At 34.1% G+C, this 20,058-nt stretch overlaps 1 protein-coding gene across 10 annotated transcripts in view; it reads right to left on the bottom strand.

The window, feature by feature from the left end:
• The window catches only part of Mical (Molecule interacting with CasL), a 34,092-nt gene that overhangs the window by 10,202 nt on the left and 3,832 nt on the right, over window positions 1-20,058 (bottom strand). For 9 of the 10 annotated variants that reach the window (XR_011107485.1, XM_068764446.1, XM_068764469.1 and 6 more), the window contains 18 exons: window positions 19,251-19,433; window positions 15,845-16,021; window positions 13,158-13,325; window positions 12,612-12,693; window positions 11,644-11,831; window positions 10,803-10,973; window positions 9,900-10,097; window positions 8,915-9,119; window positions 8,269-8,445; window positions 7,901-8,074; window positions 6,960-7,096; window positions 6,391-6,454; window positions 4,849-6,122; window positions 3,621-3,896; window positions 3,398-3,529; window positions 3,082-3,153; window positions 1,754-1,908; window positions 186-425 (listed from right to left, as the gene is read on the bottom strand). Coding sequence is in view for 9 of the 10 variants with exons in the window: in XM_068764446.1 (XP_068620547.1) it covers window positions 186-425; window positions 1,754-1,908; window positions 3,082-3,153; window positions 3,398-3,529; window positions 3,621-3,896; window positions 4,849-6,122; window positions 6,391-6,454; window positions 6,960-7,096; window positions 7,901-8,074; window positions 8,269-8,445; window positions 8,915-9,119; window positions 9,900-10,097; window positions 10,803-10,973; window positions 11,644-11,831; window positions 12,612-12,693; window positions 13,158-13,325; window positions 15,845-16,021; window positions 19,251-19,424 (4,064 nt within the window). In the remaining variant the exon portion in view is untranslated. The remainder of the gene's footprint in view (window positions 1-185; window positions 426-1,753; window positions 1,909-3,081; window positions 3,154-3,397; window positions 3,530-3,620; window positions 3,897-4,848; window positions 6,123-6,390; window positions 6,455-6,959; window positions 7,097-7,900; window positions 8,075-8,268; window positions 8,446-8,914; window positions 9,120-9,899; window positions 10,098-10,802; window positions 10,974-11,643; window positions 11,832-12,611; window positions 12,694-13,157; window positions 13,326-15,844; window positions 16,022-19,250; window positions 19,434-20,058) is intronic. The other variant, XM_068764501.1, reaches the window with a different exon arrangement.

Here is a 20,058-nt window from a genome sequence, read left to right as displayed (position 1 = left end):
CAAACAAATAACTATTTTAAAGTTTAAAGTCTCTTAAATCACTTTTTTTAATCGTATATAGTACGCCGATTAACATTCGGTCTGGATTTTCGTAACATCAGCAGTAATAATAAATGTTGTCTCAAAAACCAAACGTCTTATATATAGAAGTATTTGTAAACTTATATTGTTTTAATAATACTAACCTTACACCAGCACAGGAGGTTTCGGAAGCAAGGCAGTTTCTATCAGTCCATTCGTCTTCGTCGATTTCTCGAGCACCGCTATCTGAGAGCTCTAAACTAATACGTTCTGGAGTATGAGCGACAGCTTTTTTCTCCGTTGCAGGCGCATAACAGTCAGTGGTTTCCAGTGGTTGTAGCGTATTCACGCTTACGTGTCGGCGGCATACCAAACGACTACGGCCAGGTTCCTTAAAGCATTGCCTGTAATTTAAAATTTAGTAGTTTTATTTATGTAATCAGCTACATGTTTTAGTTTTGTGTGAACTACGATCAAACATTATCACGTAAACAAATCGTAACCTTTTGAACGAAAACTGAAAGATGACTTCCAACAATTTGCCCTGAGATCACATATTAGATTAGAGACAGTAAATGCAACGAAAAAGTCGCCTTGAAACTAATTTCGCATTTTTCAGGTCTTTATTACTTGTACACTTAAATTTAATTTATAGACTAAAAAAACAGGTCATCATGGTATTGCTTGAACTGTTATCCATTCGCTATCTTTAACGTCCTCAACTATGTATGTACCATTTATTACAAAATGTGTTTGAATTAGAGAAACATACATTTGATCATTGTTAGGACCAGTTTAAAAAAATATTTACTTAAATGTTTATTCAATTCTATTTGATTGGAATATAATTTACGTATGATAAAAACAATTATTATTCGTAAATTCGAACGCACGGTTCACCTTGTTGATTAGTTATGACCGCGTTAGAAGTAAAGCGCCTCGCGGGCCCAATGTGGCTTGTGTATCGCGGAGAAGATTGGGGGCATTATTTAAATACCGAGCAGAATAGATACTGGCTTGGTTGCTTGGTTTCGGTTTAAATTGATGTTTTTCGCCCGCGGGGGCTTTCACAGCTTCATCGGAACTGAGTCAAGGAGAGAAAGTGTCCGTGAGCTCAAAAATAAAACAAAAGCTGGACAGATGCATTCTAGTTGTACGAACTTGTTCGCACGTAGTAAATCGCTCTACCCGAGTTGAGCCGTGTAGCGTTGATGTTGTGTATATGCGGCTTGAGACGGCAGCGTGGACCATAGGCGAGCCAAAAAATAGGTGTTGTGGTGTGGTGAGTAGTGTTCTATTCTGTTATGAATAACGTGATGCGACATGCGACACTCCGCACAGGACTGTGCGGAGTGGCGCAGTGGTTGGTAGCGCAGTGTGGTTAGCGCTTGCTGTGTTATGGGCGTGAGGAATACGTCTTTGGGACATCTCAAGGTATTGGGCGAGGACTTTAGGCTCCTCGGCGATGGATAGATAGCCAAACTTGGCCTTGGAGGCATTGGACTGTTCGGAAAGGGCAGCCAAAGGTTTGAAAGAAGAGGCGAGGTTTGCCTCTCGAATAGAGAGTCTTCGCCTATGCTTAAATGTCGCTTGAGGCATCGGAGATGTGTCCTCCCCACTACCTTGCGTTATTGATAGAACGAAAGGACAGAGCGAATAGTCCTAATGATGTCCGTACATCAAAATCTACTCAATATTTGGATAACTGAATGCATTGTTTGATAAAACTTACCCGGGACTTAAAACCGTTTTGCATATGTAGCATCGATAGCAAGCTCGGTGTAAGTGCATGCCGTCGGTGGTGATGCTCTCCGCCGCAAACACACTCTTGCCACACGCGGCGCACTGCATGCCCGTCGACGAAGGGCCACGCCAACCTTTCCTATTCTGTTTTTATTAAAAATTATTTAAGGCTAAAATTTTCATAACACATATAGCATCATACATTAATGTTACATATGAGATGATTTTGGTGCATCCGTAATAGTTGTACTTTGTAGCTATTTCAACAAAAGTATATCTATGTATGTTTATATTTCTCTGGAGAAATTGTTGTAACTCTCTGCTAGTTGACGCTGCGACCCATTAAGCTTTTTATCATTCAACCAATTACCACAAAAATCAGTATGAATATGTACATTAAATAAAATAAGCTAAACAAAACCTGTGATTTTAACTGCTCCGCTTATCCTGCCATTCCACAGGGTTTAGTAAGTTAATATTAATAAAGTAACAAACAAATTTCCTGCCAATGGGATTTAAGCAAGGGAAATAAACTTATATAGCCATTGTTTAAAAACAGGTGAAATCATCCAATTTGATCTGATCATTGTCAGATCCCACTAACCACAACAAAAGGCTATTTTTAAAAGATTTTCTTCCACAATAACTCATTATCCTTTTTAATATAATACAATATTTTATTTAATTCATACCTGATTCACTAAAACTTTTCAAGATAAAATTAAATAAAAACTTTAAATAAAATTTTCATCTGTATTTCCATCGTGGCATTTTAAGTGATTGCCACAATTTTGTGTTATACTCCTCTATATGTTCTCATATTGGTTCCTAGAGGATTAAGTACTATGCAGTTTTTTTTAAACTATCTTATAATCGAACTTTTTTGTTTTGTCCAGGTAAGGATTCCCATTTGTTAAAAAGAATTAATGAACAATATGCCTAAATGCATCTTTCGTAAAATATCTATAGAGCTCAATACAGTACCTATGATTTTTTTCTTATAACAACAGTTGTTTTCATCAATACTTTTAGACAAAAATTATGTCCCAATATAAACGCATCCTTAGTTCAGTATCATCAAACAATGAGGTAAATTGGGCATTTTCTGTTATTAACGCTAAATGGCGAATACGATATAGCAATAGAGACAATCCAAAATGTATCAACGTGAATATAATCAGGCTTACTAACTGTTTAAGGAATGAGATATACAAACTTCAACAACATTTAATACAGTTACTTGATATCGTTAATACTATAATATACTAGGCCCTACAATTATAAGAATCTTGACAATAATTAGATTAAAAATTTTACCTCCTCCTTCAATACAACTTTCGCGGCAACAGGTTCGTCCTTCTTAACGAATTTAATCGCTAAATCGGCAACCTGGAAATAAAAGTAAATAAAAATTAATGTTATCCAGGACAATATGTATATTTAATATACAATAAATACAACGTTGCAAATTTAATTAGCCGTTCTAAATAATAGTTGATTAGCAGTGTAGAGTTTATCGTTGCGTTTTGCTAAGACATCAAGTAATTTTATCATGATAAAATGTGTAGTGTGCAGTGCTGTGTTTGTAATTTAATCATTTGCAAAGGAGATGTATATTTAGGGAAAAATCTACCTTTTTAGTGCCTTGATCAGGCCGGCCGGAGTCTTTTAACTTTTGCTCCAATTTATTCAGAGTCTCGTCGATTTCGCCCCATTTCTCTTCCGTTTGTTCGCCTTCCTCTAAGCGGCGCTGACGACCAAGGAACTGGAATAGGATTACAAGTTACATGATAAGTAAAAAGTTATTTTAAAGGAAAGTCTTAATGATTTAGAATAATAAAACTCTCATAACTTACTTGTTCTCTATCCCATTTAGGTACTTTTTCAGCAGCCTTTGGTTCTGGCCTGCCAAGCCGATTTTCCATGATCTTTCTTTCTATTACCTTAACATTCCAGTCGTCTCTCTCAATTTTGCCTACCGATCTCATTAAATCTTTAGGCTTGTTAGACTTCTGTGATGTTGAAGGTTGATTATTCGTATTAGACAGTTCAGCGGCAAGACGAGCCACACGAGAGCCACCTCCAACTGTTTTACTTCCACTAGCACTACCCCCTACAACGCGTCCAGCTTCCTGTAGGGATATTAAAATATTTATGTATAACTTAAACAAAATATGTTTACATATGTTTACAACTACACAGATCAATAAAAGTTCCACTAGGGTCTCTTTCACAAAAACTAGCAGCTAATATGTTTGAACAAATAATATTTCAGTTGGCATCAGATATTAAGAACATATGTACAACATCTGCATAATAGATAGTGAAATCTCTAATACATAATGTTTTCCTACCTAATTGTTTTAGCACCAAAAAGTAAACGAAAATATTTAAATTTTGTTTATGTACTGGTCTTTGGCGAATAATTATTACTTAAATTACCGTTTTTCGAAAATATATCAATGTACTTGATAACAGTAATAAGACTATGAGACTTGAATTTGGTCAAGATCATCAATGTACAAACATAAGTAAAGTTACCTAGATTAAACGTAAAACTTTTATCATTTTACTTGTTGTTTTTTTTTTCATTTTATTTAAAGCACAGTGTGTTTGTGTAATGTATTCTTAATTTTTTAACAATATAATAATCATGCTTAATATTAAAAAAAAAAACTCATGAAGGAGTCAATAAGCTGTTAGTGAAAATAGTAAATGGACACACATCAATAAAAATTTGGATCATGAGACTAATACACGAGCAGAACCTAAGTCTGCATATACAATGTATAGACTAACGTAACGGTCAGAGGCAATAAATTTATCACATAGCTAATGCCTAGACAAAATTTATCTAATGTTATATTTGTATCTAACATTATAGCACATAACTGTTAGTTAAATCCATGCAAACAGACACATATTTCAAGTAACTTGAGGCGGGGTATTTGGTATTGATTGAATAAAATAAATTATTACTAACACACACACAGAAGTGAAATATTACTAGAGATCAAGTATCGACGAATCGATGGATGAGTGTTAGGATCACCATGCAAGCACACAACGATATACGCAGCTCACATAGTGTTGCAACTGTTTCTCTAGCTTCTTCACGCGGTCGTCGAAATGTGGTGCACTGGCTCTGTATTGTTGCAACCCGTAATCATTCTCCAAATCCGCAGAGGAAGTGAAGTCCATTCGGGGCTCAGCAGCCAACATTTGGAGACTTTTCTCAAAACGCTGTTTCATAATTTCCCGTGCTGCCTTCCTGCGACCTCCAGTCTTCGGTCTTTTCGCTTCAGCATATTTTTTCTGCATCATTTCAGACACCCGTTGCATTCTAAAAGCCATATCCCCAGAGTTCTTTCTATGCACTGAATCAGACCGTAGTTCTGGCTTACTTCCCTGTATAAGGTTGGCAACTTTTTGTCTACGCAACGCCATCTCTGGGTTTCCAATTAATTCTAACTTCTTCATGCGATCAGGACTGGGCGTATTACGGCATTTACCTTCAATGATGTCCGCCATCCGCTGCCATTTGAGTGCCATCTCTGTACTCCCAATGGAACCGGATCGGGTGGGGCGGGATTCCAGACTGGGTGCTGGTCTTATTTTATTTCCTTCGAATATTTCAGCAATTCGTTTCGTAGTTTTTGATGGTTCGGCAGATCCAACAGAATTCGCACGACCCTTCAAAGACCTTTCGGAACTTGGTGAATATTGCTCTCGGTTGATAGCAATGACTTCCGACAGACGTCTGGCTGGTGGAATTTGAGCCTCAACAGAAACGGACCGGGTGAACTCTTGATTATTAGTATCAGGTAACTGAACAAATTCTTTCTTCTCTAATTTTTCATTCTGGACCAAGGTATTGTCTTTATCGACAGAATCATCTTGAAGGAAGTCAGAGAAATCCGGTACTTTAATGGAATCAAAGGCCAAGCCTTTGAGTCGTCGGGCCGGTTTCGACATTTTTGTCTCAAGGTTTTCATCTTGGAAAAATTTAAACAAATTCAATTGCTTTGATCCTCTGTGCTCATATCGCGCCTTTGTTTTTCCTTGAAGGAGTTGAGCTAAAGAATCTCTAACCATTTTAGGATCGGGGGAATCCTCAGGATCCAATAATGCAATTATTTCCTCCTGTATCTCTTTTTGTTTATCAGTGTGTGCCTTTTCATTGGTAATAGCATCATGGCCTTCTATAAGTCGCGCTAATTGTGTTATATCATTAAGGTCTAATTTACCAATCTTTTTTCTTATGTATTCAACAGGATCTTTACTTACTTGGGGATTGCAACCGGGGCGACGCCTTCTTTTATACCTGTGGTAGGTAGGCTGATCGACATCTGCAGGATCTGTACGAAAAAACATTTAATGGTCAAATGAGGCATAACATAATGAAATATTATTTATTTATTTACAAACAATTTTAGTATTGCAAAGGATATTGAAATCTTAATGGTTAATTAGAAAAAAGAACGAAACTATTTGTATAATCGAGGAAGAATCTCTCATATCATAACTTATATCTTCACAAACAAGATCCACATGGAAATGATTAGTTAACCACGTAAATCACTACAAGTGCATTTTACAATTTTATGAAGTTTTAACTTTACTTACTCGAATATACAGAGACTGGATTCTCCATCGCATTTCGCTCATGATTCTCATTCTGTTCATCAATCTAAAAACAAATTATAATTATTCAAACACTTGGCAGATTAAGGTGACGTTATTATAAGGCTCAGGAATCACTTAGGAACACTCCCTTGTTAAACATAAGAAAAATTATTAATAATTATTAAACAAAAATAACACACGTAAATACTATGAATTATTTTTACAGTTAAAATATATTTTTAAAGATATATAACACGTACGTTATATCATTTAAAATATGGCTATTTTCATTTAGACTTTGTTACTGAAGTTTAAGAAAACTATGACATATTCCAAAAGCTAACACGATTATCTGATCAAGATAAACAAATATAATAAATGTCTATGTATATTGTCATGAACAACAAAAAATTTCTACCCGTTAGTGTGGAGCGAGCTTAGCTAAGACGGCAGTAAAACAGTCCACTACTTGTAGAAAACTAAGACATAATCTTAATCGTGTGGCTCTGTACATGCTTTATTATATACTAAGAAATTTGTTTATTAAAATATGAACAACGTATAACAACCTGGTCGAACGTTTCGCACTGGTAATGAGTATCAGGTATTTGTCCCTTGAAGATGTGATAAACACGTCCCAAATATAGCCGGAGTTTGGATTCCGGCACATCATCCGGTTTACAGGACTTCGCAAATGGCATGATTCCTAAGTTCACAAAAAAAAATTATATGCTGGAAATACTATGTAAAGACAATAATGTTTACCCGGGCTGTTAAATGTGTAAGCACACTGTCAAATGCCATTCTAATTTTACTTTATATTAATAAACATCTAATTAGTTTCTGAGGGGTTAACTTGATTTTAATATCCGTCATCTAATAACCGTCCCTGATATGTGTTAATTTTTACAGCACAATTTGCTTATAAATAAAGAAATGGAAACATATTAACATATTATTGACGAGTTTTTTCATCTGCTCTCATATTTTGAACTGAAAATTTTTATTAGTCTCATTGTTTACTTATTGTTGGAGCTGAGACCTCCTAGAGTGTCTTAAGGACGGGTCTTCATTGTGATGGACATAAGGTTAGAACCAGAAACAAATATATGCTTGTTACACATTACTCTAGACTCTTTCAGGCTTGTCGTGCATTCTTCTCCTGATGTATTCAAGTGAACTCTTTATATGATATAGATAAATGTACAATAAATTTAATAGTCCAAACATGGATATAAATAATAATAATCTTTGCTTATGTGTTTCCGATTAAGAAACTATAAAACAGATTTAAAAAAGGAACATTTGTAAAAAATCATTATTTATACAGCAAAGTTTTAAGAGCTAGGCTCATACTTTCAGAGTTGGTACAAACATATGAAGACTACAAAGTTTCGAGCAGCGTCCGTCGCGAGGAATTGATTTAACTTACGCAAGCGGCACTTAGCATACACCCAAGGACAATATGTCCTGCGTAATTTAATGTGAAGTGCACATAAACTTCTATTACCATAATGACAACGCAATATGTGATAGATGCTGTCGGGCGGCAAATCTGGCGAAATAAGGCCAGGCTCACAACGACGTATGAGGTTTATCAACGCAGAGGACCTGGCCGCTCCACGAATCCCTTCTGCCGCCGGAGATCCCATCCACGCAATCATTTCCTCATCAGACAGCTCCCCTTTAGTTAACAAATTTTATAAATGAAACTTTTGTGGAATAATGATCATGATACGTTATATATAAAATTATTATTTATAAATTAACTATTTATGAAATAAACATAAAGATTCCCTACAGGATAACATAATACATAAACATAACATAAACATTCCCTAAGGATAATTATATTAGGATAAAAGTAGAGGTGATTACCTCGACGTCGTTTTCTGGCCATTGATATACCATCCAAAGGCAATGGATCGTCAGAGTCGTAAAAGGATGTTACACGATGCGGGGTTACCGCTGTTCGATTCAAGTTAGGATATCGCGTGCTCGGTTCTAATGTGTAAGCTCCAAAATCGCGGTGCAAATTTTCGGGAGTGGTTTGAGCTAAAAATTGAACAATATACACATAATAATAAAAAAATTCATTGATTTCCTTCATTACTAACATTTATTCTAAACTAACTTTTATTTTTTTATTCTTCTTCGGATTCATAAAAATTACATTAAATACGTTTAATTTAATCAATCCAGCTGTGAGTGACGGTGGCAAAACCCTTGGAACAAAGACACCTCGAATTAGGTTGACAGTTCAGGTGGGCTGTTTCCATTCGAGGATACCCAGAGAACCTATCTTCAAATCGATTCTGTTGCTATTATTTAATTATCAGGAGAACTTCTAACGCTGCCATTAGCATCAACACTGGGAGAAGTAGAATCTTTGATAAAAATCAACTGTGGATTATGATAACACCTTTTGGGAAAGAATGGCCACATAAATGAAATATCCCACGTAGCATAAAACTAAGGCAAATTTAAAATAGTTACCGAAATTTAAAATATATATCAGACTTGCCTAAAAGACGGTATATGGATTCCCTTTCGGCTATAACCTCTAATGGATGTGGTGGAGGATATTGACCCCAAGCACGAACAGCCCAGGCTGCGTCTAAGGCCGAAAGAAATCCACGAGCGCAGCCTGAACCAGTAGGCCAGAATGGCTCGAGCAAGCTGTCGCCGACAAGTTGGCAGAGAAGTTTAAATCCTTGCCGCTCGTACACCTGGTATGTGACATTTTTAATAATTTTAAAAATTAATGTATAACGATTAAATCAAGTAAAGTGAAAGTATAATTGAGCATATAATTGGTAGTAAGCACGATTAATGCACACTACATTATTAACTAATTTCAACAAAGGCTTCTGAAACAAATATCCATTCATTAAAACATTCGATCACATAATATAAACAACAATATAAATAACAATGTGAATCACTTATGTTCATTACACAGGAAAAGAAGAGTACCAGATGAGCCCAATTTGATAAAAACTAGTAAAAAATGAGCTCCCTGTTAATTTGGAGAAATGATTTATAAATCATTTCTCCAAATTACCTATAAGCTATTATACTTGTAGTGTCCTTGACGTGGTTGTTATTCATTAATAAGCTGGCACTAAAATGCTTTAGTGATCAAAACTTTTATCATATTTCTGGTATAAGTTTTACCATTATAAATTTATTGTCTAATAGTTCAGTGGCACTGCATGTTGACAAAAATATGCATTCAAGTATGAAGAACAACTTGATACATTAGTAAACTCGTCACGTCCCTTTACCCATGAGCCAGAGCGAGCTAAATCAATGCTAGACATAAGCCTTCCCCATAAATTTCTAAAATAGCGAACTTGAAAAGGTTTCCAACAAGGTGGACGGTCTTGTGTGAGGATGTCTAATGCATTGTGTTTGGTAGCAGAGGACCCGTCAATTCTAAAGTGATAGTAAATTTAAAAGAATTTAAATTGCCATTACAAAGTAAAGTAATAAGTAAACATGTTTACCATGCTGGCATTTTCTGCTGCATACATTGATGTAAAATCAAAGAGGGCTACATCGGGCTCCCCGTAATGATTCAGCGCAAAATCTGTAAGCGGGAGTCGGCCGTCTGTTGAGAAACGCGCGGCTTCATGCGCATAGCGCATCAGTGCTGCCCGATCGACATTCTCCACACTAAGCAATCGCGAAACCTCTGAATAATCCTAAAACAAACAAGAATAAAGTTTGGAATTAATTATATGATGCAATTATTTATACATATGTAAGATTATAAATCTTGTTACAACCTGTCTTAAAGACTTGAAATTTGGTAGAAATATTCCTTTCAACGAATAGAGATCAGAGGATATGTGAGGATATTCAATAATAAAATAAGCATATTTTCAAACTCTATTAGCATTTTAAGGCATAAAACTTAACAAGAATTGTTTTTTCTTTTGTAAAAAAACTACAATGGATTTTACAAAATAACACCCACAATAGATAGAGTCAATGGCAGCCAGTTAAACATATAGAGACACTTATGATAGTTAACCCCAATATACGCATAGTAGTTGAACGCAAGCTTAGCTTTGTCAGTTTCAGTAAAATCTCTATCCTCCAGGTCTATGGCGTACAGGCGTTGTAAACTGTTCAAGAAAATAAGCCATCGATCGTGCATAACGCCCGTTCAGTGAAAAACCTTCACATGTAAATGTATCAAATGCACAAAAGATTCAGGGTAATTACATATGCTAACATGAACAAGAAAACAGACAGTTTACTCAATATTCTCTTTTAGTACTTACACAACACAAAAATTAGGCACATGACAAATAAATAAAAATATCAAGTTTCACTTTCTGAATCATCACACTGTAAACACAAAATTAAATGGAAACAGAAAAAAGTTTTCTTTATTAACTCACATTTAATAGGACTCCTTTGTCTAAAAGACTGTGTTTCTTTGCAGTCATCACAAAATAGTGCGTATCATCTTTGTAATAAACAATGTTTTCTAGATCAATACCGGTCATTTCGTAAAGATCTTTGAAGAACTTCTGATTAAAAATGAACGCAACTCCGCTGATCTCGGGTACCTGAAAAATAAATTTTTAACTATATTATGTTACAATAAAAATTTTCTTAAAGGTAAGTAAGTCGTTGACCATAAAATACACATGTGAACTGTCTTCTTGTAAATTATGCGTTGTAAATTGAAGGGATTTTATTAATCAAAAAATTCAATCTTTACAATAACCAAATATAAATTCCAAAATAACACTTTAAGGTACTCCGAGAAAATATATGATGATCATATATTTTCTCGGAGTTTCTGCGGACTTCTAGAAATACATCAAGATTGCTACCATTGGCATGCGTAAGGTAATATTTAGAATGAATAACAAAAATTATTATTAAAGTTAAAGTGATCTCTTTTAATAATACTTATACATATTATAAATCGTATATATATATATATATATATATATATATATATATTATATATATAAGTATGTATGTATATATATATGTATATATGTATATATATATATATATATTTGAAGTTGAATCTTAAAAGTGGTATATTGACAGTAGTGCACATCTGATCCTCATCTGCTAGTCCAAGCATGGCATGGTAATGAATAAAGCAAAGAACAGCAAATTGCACAAAGAGCCTGAACACTCTAATTATTTAACTTTTTACAAAAATATTATTTTTAGTGTTTACGCCTTAATTACTCAGTTACTATCAGCTTTAGCACTCACCGACGCCTCCTGTTCAGAGTGCCTGTTAATGAAGTTGGCTGTAATAGCCATTGCCAGCTTGCCACGGAACTCCTTGCGTTTGAATCCATGCAAAGTGTTACGCTTCCCGTCGGCGCCCAATAGCGCGTCGAACTCGTACTTCGAGACAGGGTGGTTGTCGGGCAACACACGCGCTCGCCATCCCAACTCTACACAGATACGCGTTAAACAGCTGCATTTTACTTTTCTTGAAATGCTATATTAGCTATATTAGCATTGGTACACAATAGTAGCCATAATGAAACTCAGCAATAACTATTACAGAACTACAAACTCACTTTGGACACTCTCTATATTACTTCATCTTCCTTTAGGCAACAGTTAACGTATACAAATATTAAGCGAAGGTAGTCTTAGAGTTTTATTAATGTAAAAAACTTACCCGTCCGCTTATATTTTTAAACGTTTTAAATTGTGTCAAAATAAAGTTTTATATTGTGCGGTTAAGAGGGAGAAAACAGACTCACATGCAAAAGTTGATAAGCAAAAAAACTGTTCCTAGGTCGACCCGTGACACGAGTCGATACACTTTAAATTACTCCCAAGTGTCCTCATTTGAAATATCAAAAAGAATGAAAACATAAGAAGTTCAAATGAAGAAGTGTTTGCCGAAACAGGTTTTGTTTTGGGAGCAAAGACAAATAGATTGACTTTGAGTGCCCCATTGATAAGTTATGTTAATTGGTGTACAAATTATAACCCCATGTTATAAGGCCTCACCTAATAAACCATTTTAATTAGTTTCCATGTTCATCAAGTTGTTATCTTGTAATGAAAATAGAACTCTTTTTACTTTTGGCCAGAAAATCAAATATTATGAGGAACAGTTTACCAATTGCATTACCGAACTAGTGTTAAATCCTAATTTTAATTGAAAGTACAGTATTTGTATGAGGAATATTATTTTCGGTAATACTTTTATTACTTACTTTCTGATTTTCCTGTTGTAGGCTCCAAAAGTTCTTCAAAGCTAACGCCTTCATACAATTCAACACCGAGCAACAGAGCCACCTGTTAATTATTAAATATATGTTTATTTAAAATGACGAAGTTAACAAATTATATTAACTGTTGGTTCATTGTTGTTTTAGATTTTGTGTCTCTTTGTATTTCTCTCTCTCTCTCTCTTTTGAGCCGATAGACGCCCACTGCAAGGCATTCATACGCCTACCTTATATATTTCTAGGAGGGGAAACAATCGCCACGCGTGGCAACTGCTTGGCAGGAGGATTTGTGATGGCAGTAAAGTATTATAGCATGCAGAGGACATAATTAATGCACAGTGTGAATGATATAACATTGCATCACGAGAATCGAAGCCGCAACCTACGATCGCAAGTCACAGTCCTCTATGCAGTCTACACAGTCCGCAGGGCTACCACTCCTCGAACATTGTAGCTTTAGTAGTAACAACAAAGTAATTTTAAAAAGCTAATAAAATATTCAAGAATTAAAAATATTATTATTTTCCCTACCTTCATAAGAATACATTGCAACTGACGAATACTGATATGGTCTATAGAGCCCGCGCAAAATTTTCCAAAAAATTTCTTTGCGCCAAGTGCGCGCAGGTCTTGTATAACAAACGGCCACAGGTGTAGAACATTGTTACGTGACATACGATCGCGTTTTTCTAGTACCACCTGCGAAAGAAAAAACGATTTGAACTATCTGAACCTTCCTGTAAAAATAAAAATCAAACTCTGTCTGTCTCACAAACTCTTCATTGACATTAACTGCTTTGCCGGGTTAGAAATGGCAGCATGCTAAAGGCGCATGACCTAGACCTGTTTAGGGTGTATACATTTGAAGGCTCCTGCGTGAGCCTTGGCACAGATCGTTATGTAGTTTATTTTACTAGATTATTAGGTCACCAATATCTTAGGCGGACAGTTCATAAGTGACTGAATGCCATTTCAGTACACTAGAGTGTATACAGCTCATCTGGAGCTGTCACACACCATACTTGTTTAGCATTCCGAATGATTCCGAAAGGTCGGATTCATTTTAAACTTGTATATGATACCATGCTCTTCTTGCGTTTGTGCACAGATGAATCATTAAGCTGTAATAAGTTTTGTTTCGATGTCATTAATCAGTTTCTTCACAACCAACAAGCAAAACAATGTATACTTAGATAATTAGAGATAAGAAAAGTAGTACGATTAAATACTATATGATAATTGCAGCAGATAATAAAATTACCTTATTACTTAAATTATTTCAGATATCATATCTTGTGCAATGCCATATATGAACCGCTTATTTTGAAAGTGCCCTAACTTCATTTATCTTCAAATCGAGATATTTAAAGTTTTGCGTTTCAATGAATTTAAAAATATACATAAAGGATACTCATGATTTATACCGCTTAAATCTCAGGATGTCAAATTTAAAGTTCCTGTTAAAATAGTGGCAATTATTAAGTAAATAACGTGCGTTTTCTTATCAAGAATGGAGTTGGGCCACTTTCAAAATTAAAAGCTAGATTCATTATAAAATTTGAAGGTGCCCAAGTCCATTCAACATAATTTAAGATGTTTCAAATTGAAAAAACAATACTGAATTTTTTTACATACATTGAAAACACTTCGGAAACATAATTTATGCGATTCAAAACATTTTTTTTAATTTATTACAGAACATAGAAAATTATAAACTTAAATTTATTGCAATAAAAAAATTTACTATTCGTCTACATTTTGTGCGTGTGAAAGGGATTTGAATAAATCATGATGTTGTGGTGGTATGTTTCGTAATAGGTCAATTATATCCTTAAATTTTGCTGTCGTAATTTATCTAATATTTTTATAAAATGGTGTCAATAAAATATTTTCGAACTTTCTTGGTCTACCTCGACGTGGTAATAAATTCAGGAATTGAACTGAAATTTTCGTTTTCATTCATAGATGTCTTACAGAAAATTTTATATGGTTCATTTCTGACAAAACGCATCTAACATATTCTTTGCCAGTTTACCGATTCGCCATCAGAATTCTTTACCATTTTAAAAATTGCGTCTTTTTTCGATACATTTTATTGATACAAAATCTTCCTGTATCATTTAATTTACAATAAAATTATTACCATTCCGACACTTTTTAATAATCTTGGGGAACTAACAGTAAATAATTTATTTATTAATATTAAAAATTTATTATCTATGATTTCCACATGATTATCCAAAGTTTGGACAATTTTTAACCACATGAAAGCTACTTTTATGTTTCTATTTTGCCCGGTGCACATGTCACTATAAGCTATAATGTGTCTTTCACTACTTAAATTTTTAACATGTTTTAAGATGCATGAAACAACTTCTTGAGCACCTCTGGATGCAATAGTTTTATCCCAAACGTACATATAAACATTATCATTATGAAAATTGTATATACCAAAATTTACAATATACATATTGAGGTATAATATACAACTAGGTTAACTTGTAAATACTAATTTATAATTGGAATTAACTTCATCACTGCTTTCCGGCATTATCAATAGTAAAATATCTTGAAGTGAGACATAAATGAAGTTGGCCCACTTTCAAACTACAAGGCTCCGTTATCTAATTAACTCCGAAAACCTGTGTGAAAAATTAGCTGTATTTGCTCTGAATATAAGCAACCTGAAATGCTTCACTGATATGAAGTTGTACATGTAACCATCGTTACCGTCAAAAAGTTGAAAAATGGAGTAAAGTTACTTTCATAATAAACGGCTCATATAGCAAAATTTACATGTTGCATGAATTGTTTATATGCCCTTTTTAAGTCACTATTATCTGTAAAATATTTATGTAGTCAGATGCAGAGTCCTGCCAGTAACTGTAATTATTAGGCGAAAGCTGCATGTTATTTCACCATCGGCTGCAACACGGTCCTTTAAACTTTGAGACCAGTTATCAATAGCAGCACGCACACTTTCTACCGGAAAATTATTCACTGCCTATCGTATGGTTTGCTTTAGGGACTTTATCACGGCGTTTAGAACACACAAGCTTACTCGCAAACTGAACCATAAATTTAAAAGTAATATATTTTTTATTTTTAATTAGTACATTATTTATGTCCGGACTAAGTACACGCCTATTTTGTGTACGTTCCGCCAAATTTTAGCACGTTTATATCGTTTATTAGTAAATAAAGTTTATATACTTTACCACTTTAGCACCTAGAAGCTGGCACTCTATAGCTGCCCGGAGCCCGCATGGCCCGGCCCCTATAATGAGTACTCTGGTCTGTGAACATATTTTCCCCTTTCCGTAAATTTTATGGTTAGCACGGAGATCAAACTTTTTGAAGAGTGCTTGAGCTTTCCATGAGTTCGCCAGTTTCGCCTGTAAAGTACAAGTTAATATTGTCATAAATTAACAATCGGAAAATTCTTGTTACAACTTACAGTTGTAGATTACCATAAGAAAGGGAATAAGTAAAGATTTACATATTGTCCAAAATTATAAACCCCATTAATTTCACTGATAATTACTTTTTTTTAAATAATATCCTAACGAAACATAAAAACACTTCAGAAATCCTGATACAAACTGATCGGGTCTTTCTTTTTAAAACAAAGGTTTTGGATCGTAAATTTTTAAATATAGAATCATTCGTAGCAACATTGGCATTCCAAAATTCTGGTTATCAATCAACCTTATACATGTGCGGTGGCTTTATACAATATATGCTACAAAAATATTGCGAAACCCGGAGCTTCATTCAAGTAAGACAGCGGAGACAACGGAGACAACCGGGGTGATACCCTTATGAATAACTTACTTCGAAAGGAAATTATCATTTCTTAGTTTTTTATTATTATAAGAAAAGTTCTTTTACACAAAATAATTAAGTTTATTTTATTACCAATTATTTCTTATTTTATTCTCGAGGACAGGATAAGAGAGTAAAAGCGGTATATTTATATATCACTAACCATCTGGAAACGTGGAGCTCGTCTAATCGTCTCTCAAAATCTCTCTAAATTTACGAAAATTTACGACATTTTAACATAATAAAAAACAAGAGAACCAAAAGAGCCACATTAGACACGAGAACTCAGAAGTTCTTTTTTCTGCATATATTCTTTTATTGAAGACAAGGAATTCATTTATATTGCTTCCTTAGATGCGCATTCAAGACGGTTCGATCAAAAGGTATATCTTAACATAAATGTCACAAATAAGAAAAAATCGTTGCTATTTATTGAGTTGTTATTTAATTCGCAAAAGCCATGTACAAAAAAATCGTTATGGACGGAATATTCCTATCAATTTGAGATGACAAATAGATAAATCAGGATATAAATCGCATAAAATGCAGGTCCAAATAATAAGCAAATAATCTTATTATTCCTTATCCCGTATAAATTATTCAAATGTTTAATGCTGCCGTTTCAAATATCCGTTAGTCAAATAAAATATTCATACATAGCAGCAAATAGCGCTTAACATATCAATTCCAAATATGACATTCGCAAAATATTTTCAAATTACTCGAACTCTCGCGTAACAAAGAAAAATTGTTCGGGGCAGATATAATCGCAAGCGATAAACAACACGTCATTATGATTACCTAAAGTACTGAGAATGCAAGCGTTATGAATAGTAGTCTATTCGTATAATGAATAATTACGACCCACTCAACATTATTCATTTTGATATGTGCAACATTATATAAAATTTGCATGCGCAAAGTATGATTGTCATTTCGCTTACTGTCAATAAAGTATATACCCCGTGAAGAAAGCTCGACTTAGCTTAGGTTTAATTTATAATGTTGATCATTAGAATGGCAATTATACAGCCACTGTAAGGCATCAGTCTTCCTCAACGATCGCCAAGACGAACGGCCGTGCTCAGCGAAATGCCATTGATCCACTTAGAGAAGGATCTCGACTCGAGAAACTTTCGGCCCCAGCAATTATTTTGTCATATAAATATTCAATAAAGGAAAACTATAAATAATGTAGCCGTTTTAGTAAAAGTTACAAAGTTAGCGAAACGACATGGCTAATATGTCATATTCGTCTAAAAGTGAGTGCAAACCCCTTCTTGCAATGTGGCGGTACTCAGGACTCAATAAACAACAGGAAATAATAAGTAGTGTCGTATTGAAGCTGATCATCATCATCGTGGCAAGCGATGAACGCCCACTGGAAGACATTATTACATTAAAACTAAAACATGTAAGATTTTTGAAGCATGAATTGCTATTTAAACTAAAAATTACACTACGAAAATACTATCAGTCTATTTAAAAAAATAACTCTGGAATCGATTTGATCTCCAGTGCGGTGTTTTTCAATGGAAGAGCTAGTATTGCGATTCGGAATATTTTTGTGGCACTACGCCAAATTCGATGCAAATCGCAGAGAATACTTGAACACTACACCTATTTACGTACTACTGACTCCGTTCCGCAGCGGTGGGCGTAAACGGTAACTCTCCAAATTATAAATAATTAGTTTAGTGAAACGCCAGCTCACCATACGCAGACGAAAAAAGATTCATTATTACGATATGACTAATTTAAACACGTTTATACATAATGAAAAAAGTATTAAAAATTATAAATCAAAAAACTGATGAATATATTTGATTTAACTGTGTAAATAAACCCGCAAATACTGTCAAATTTTGATTATCTCAAATTGTACATTACAAATTGTGTTCAGTAAAGGCTTATATTTATTAAAAAAAGGCAACAGTTAGACTCATCTCCTACAACCGAAGAACATTTTTTAATATCAACAAATAACGAAACCAAATTACTTAACATTTGAATAGTTTGCCTAAAAGGAACTCCCTCTCACTTGTAATGCTATGCTGTTTACTCGGTGAATAAATTTTACACGGAGATATAAGCATAAAAAATTAACAATTGCGAAGCAAGCATAAAGCAAGATCAAGCGAACTTCCGAAAGTACAAACAAATTTATTTCCTTATATAATATTCTTGTCCACAAGTCTATATTATACACATTTCTAGAAGAGCATTTTGTCTATCTACCGTAAACGTATTCGCTAAAAGTGATATTTACTTTCACATTTCCATAAAAATGTCTAATATCGCTTTAACTATCTCTTCTCTCATTTACCAACAAAGTGAACATAAACTTTTTTCTTCGGTTGCTTTTGTTTTAATAATGGTAGCTTCTTAACATTTATAAACAGGCTTCTCAAATAAATATAAACAAAGGAATAAGGATGCTGATCGACCTATACATCTAATGACGCACAGCCAAGTTGTTTTTGTATTTTGTGGTTCCGAAACCATGGTTCAGTAAAAGTTAAAAATAGATTGAAATTTCTATTAATTACTTAAAAAAACTTATGAAATCAATCTTTGAATTGAAGAATAAAGTTAATGAGGCCATTTCATATTAATTAATGCCTAAACGGGTAATACATTATTCGATTCAAAATGATTTTCTTACTCGCAGTCGCAGGCTTCAGTTTTCTGAAGAATGTAGAGTAATGATGTTACTTATAACACGTACATTAAAGTTTCATTACAACCGCTGCCTTCTCATATACTAATAGTTTACGATAGCTTTTAAATGGTACAGACCTTTAATTCCGGGTAGAAATCGGGAAGTCTGTTTGGTTTCAAGTTAAGCGTGGTGCAAATTTCTCGATAAAGGGTTAAAATTTGCTTCATTGTGCCAGCCGAGCAGAAGTTGTCAAACTTTTCTGCCGCCAAGGCGGACTCGGGCGAAGTCATCTTCCGCCCTAGTAAATTCATTTTTATAGTCTGTGAACAATTGAAAGACATTATTGAATTATGTATTAAATTTATATATTCATCGATTGTATTCGTGTTGATACACGTCGCTAAATTATATATATATATATGTACAATACTAGCTTCTAATACCATTATTTTTCAAACAATAGCAGTGTAACAATAACATTGATATGTAAGTCACCAAAAAATTTACTGCAGCTGTACACTTCACTTTGATCGCTCTGCCTACATCTTTATATCAGAAAAGGAAATTTTATTGAGGCATACGTATGAAAGCTCGTCGTCGAGGAGCTGACGTAAGGCTTTTAATGATGGTTGAGGTTTTTAATGATGGATATCCTTTGAGAATTTTAGTGTTTCATATATTTTAAACAAAAATAAAATACAAAATTTAAAATTATAATGTACATTTTGGAGCCATTATAACATACTAGATTTAGTCAAGAAAACAACGATCGTAAACATCTTAACAGAACTATGATTAGATGCTGTGTTTAAATTAAACATTAAACATTGTCTGAAAACAGTAACAACATCGTCCATAACTAGGTGCTGTGAATATTAACACAAACAGAAGTTCTTATCTTTTGGCATTTTATTAAGACTAGATATTTAACAACACACAGTAAAT

The sequence above is a fragment of the Battus philenor genome, unplaced genomic scaffold, assembly GCF_028537555.1.
Source record: "Battus philenor isolate CCGP_79_NKW_IND1 unplaced genomic scaffold, ilBatPhil1.0.hap1 SCAF_1, whole genome shotgun sequence".
Classification (NCBI taxonomy): domain Eukaryota; kingdom Metazoa; phylum Arthropoda; class Insecta; order Lepidoptera; family Papilionidae; genus Battus; species Battus philenor.
The sequence above is the reverse complement of the archived record's forward strand: the minus strand, read 5'-3'. Positions and strand labels throughout refer to the sequence as shown.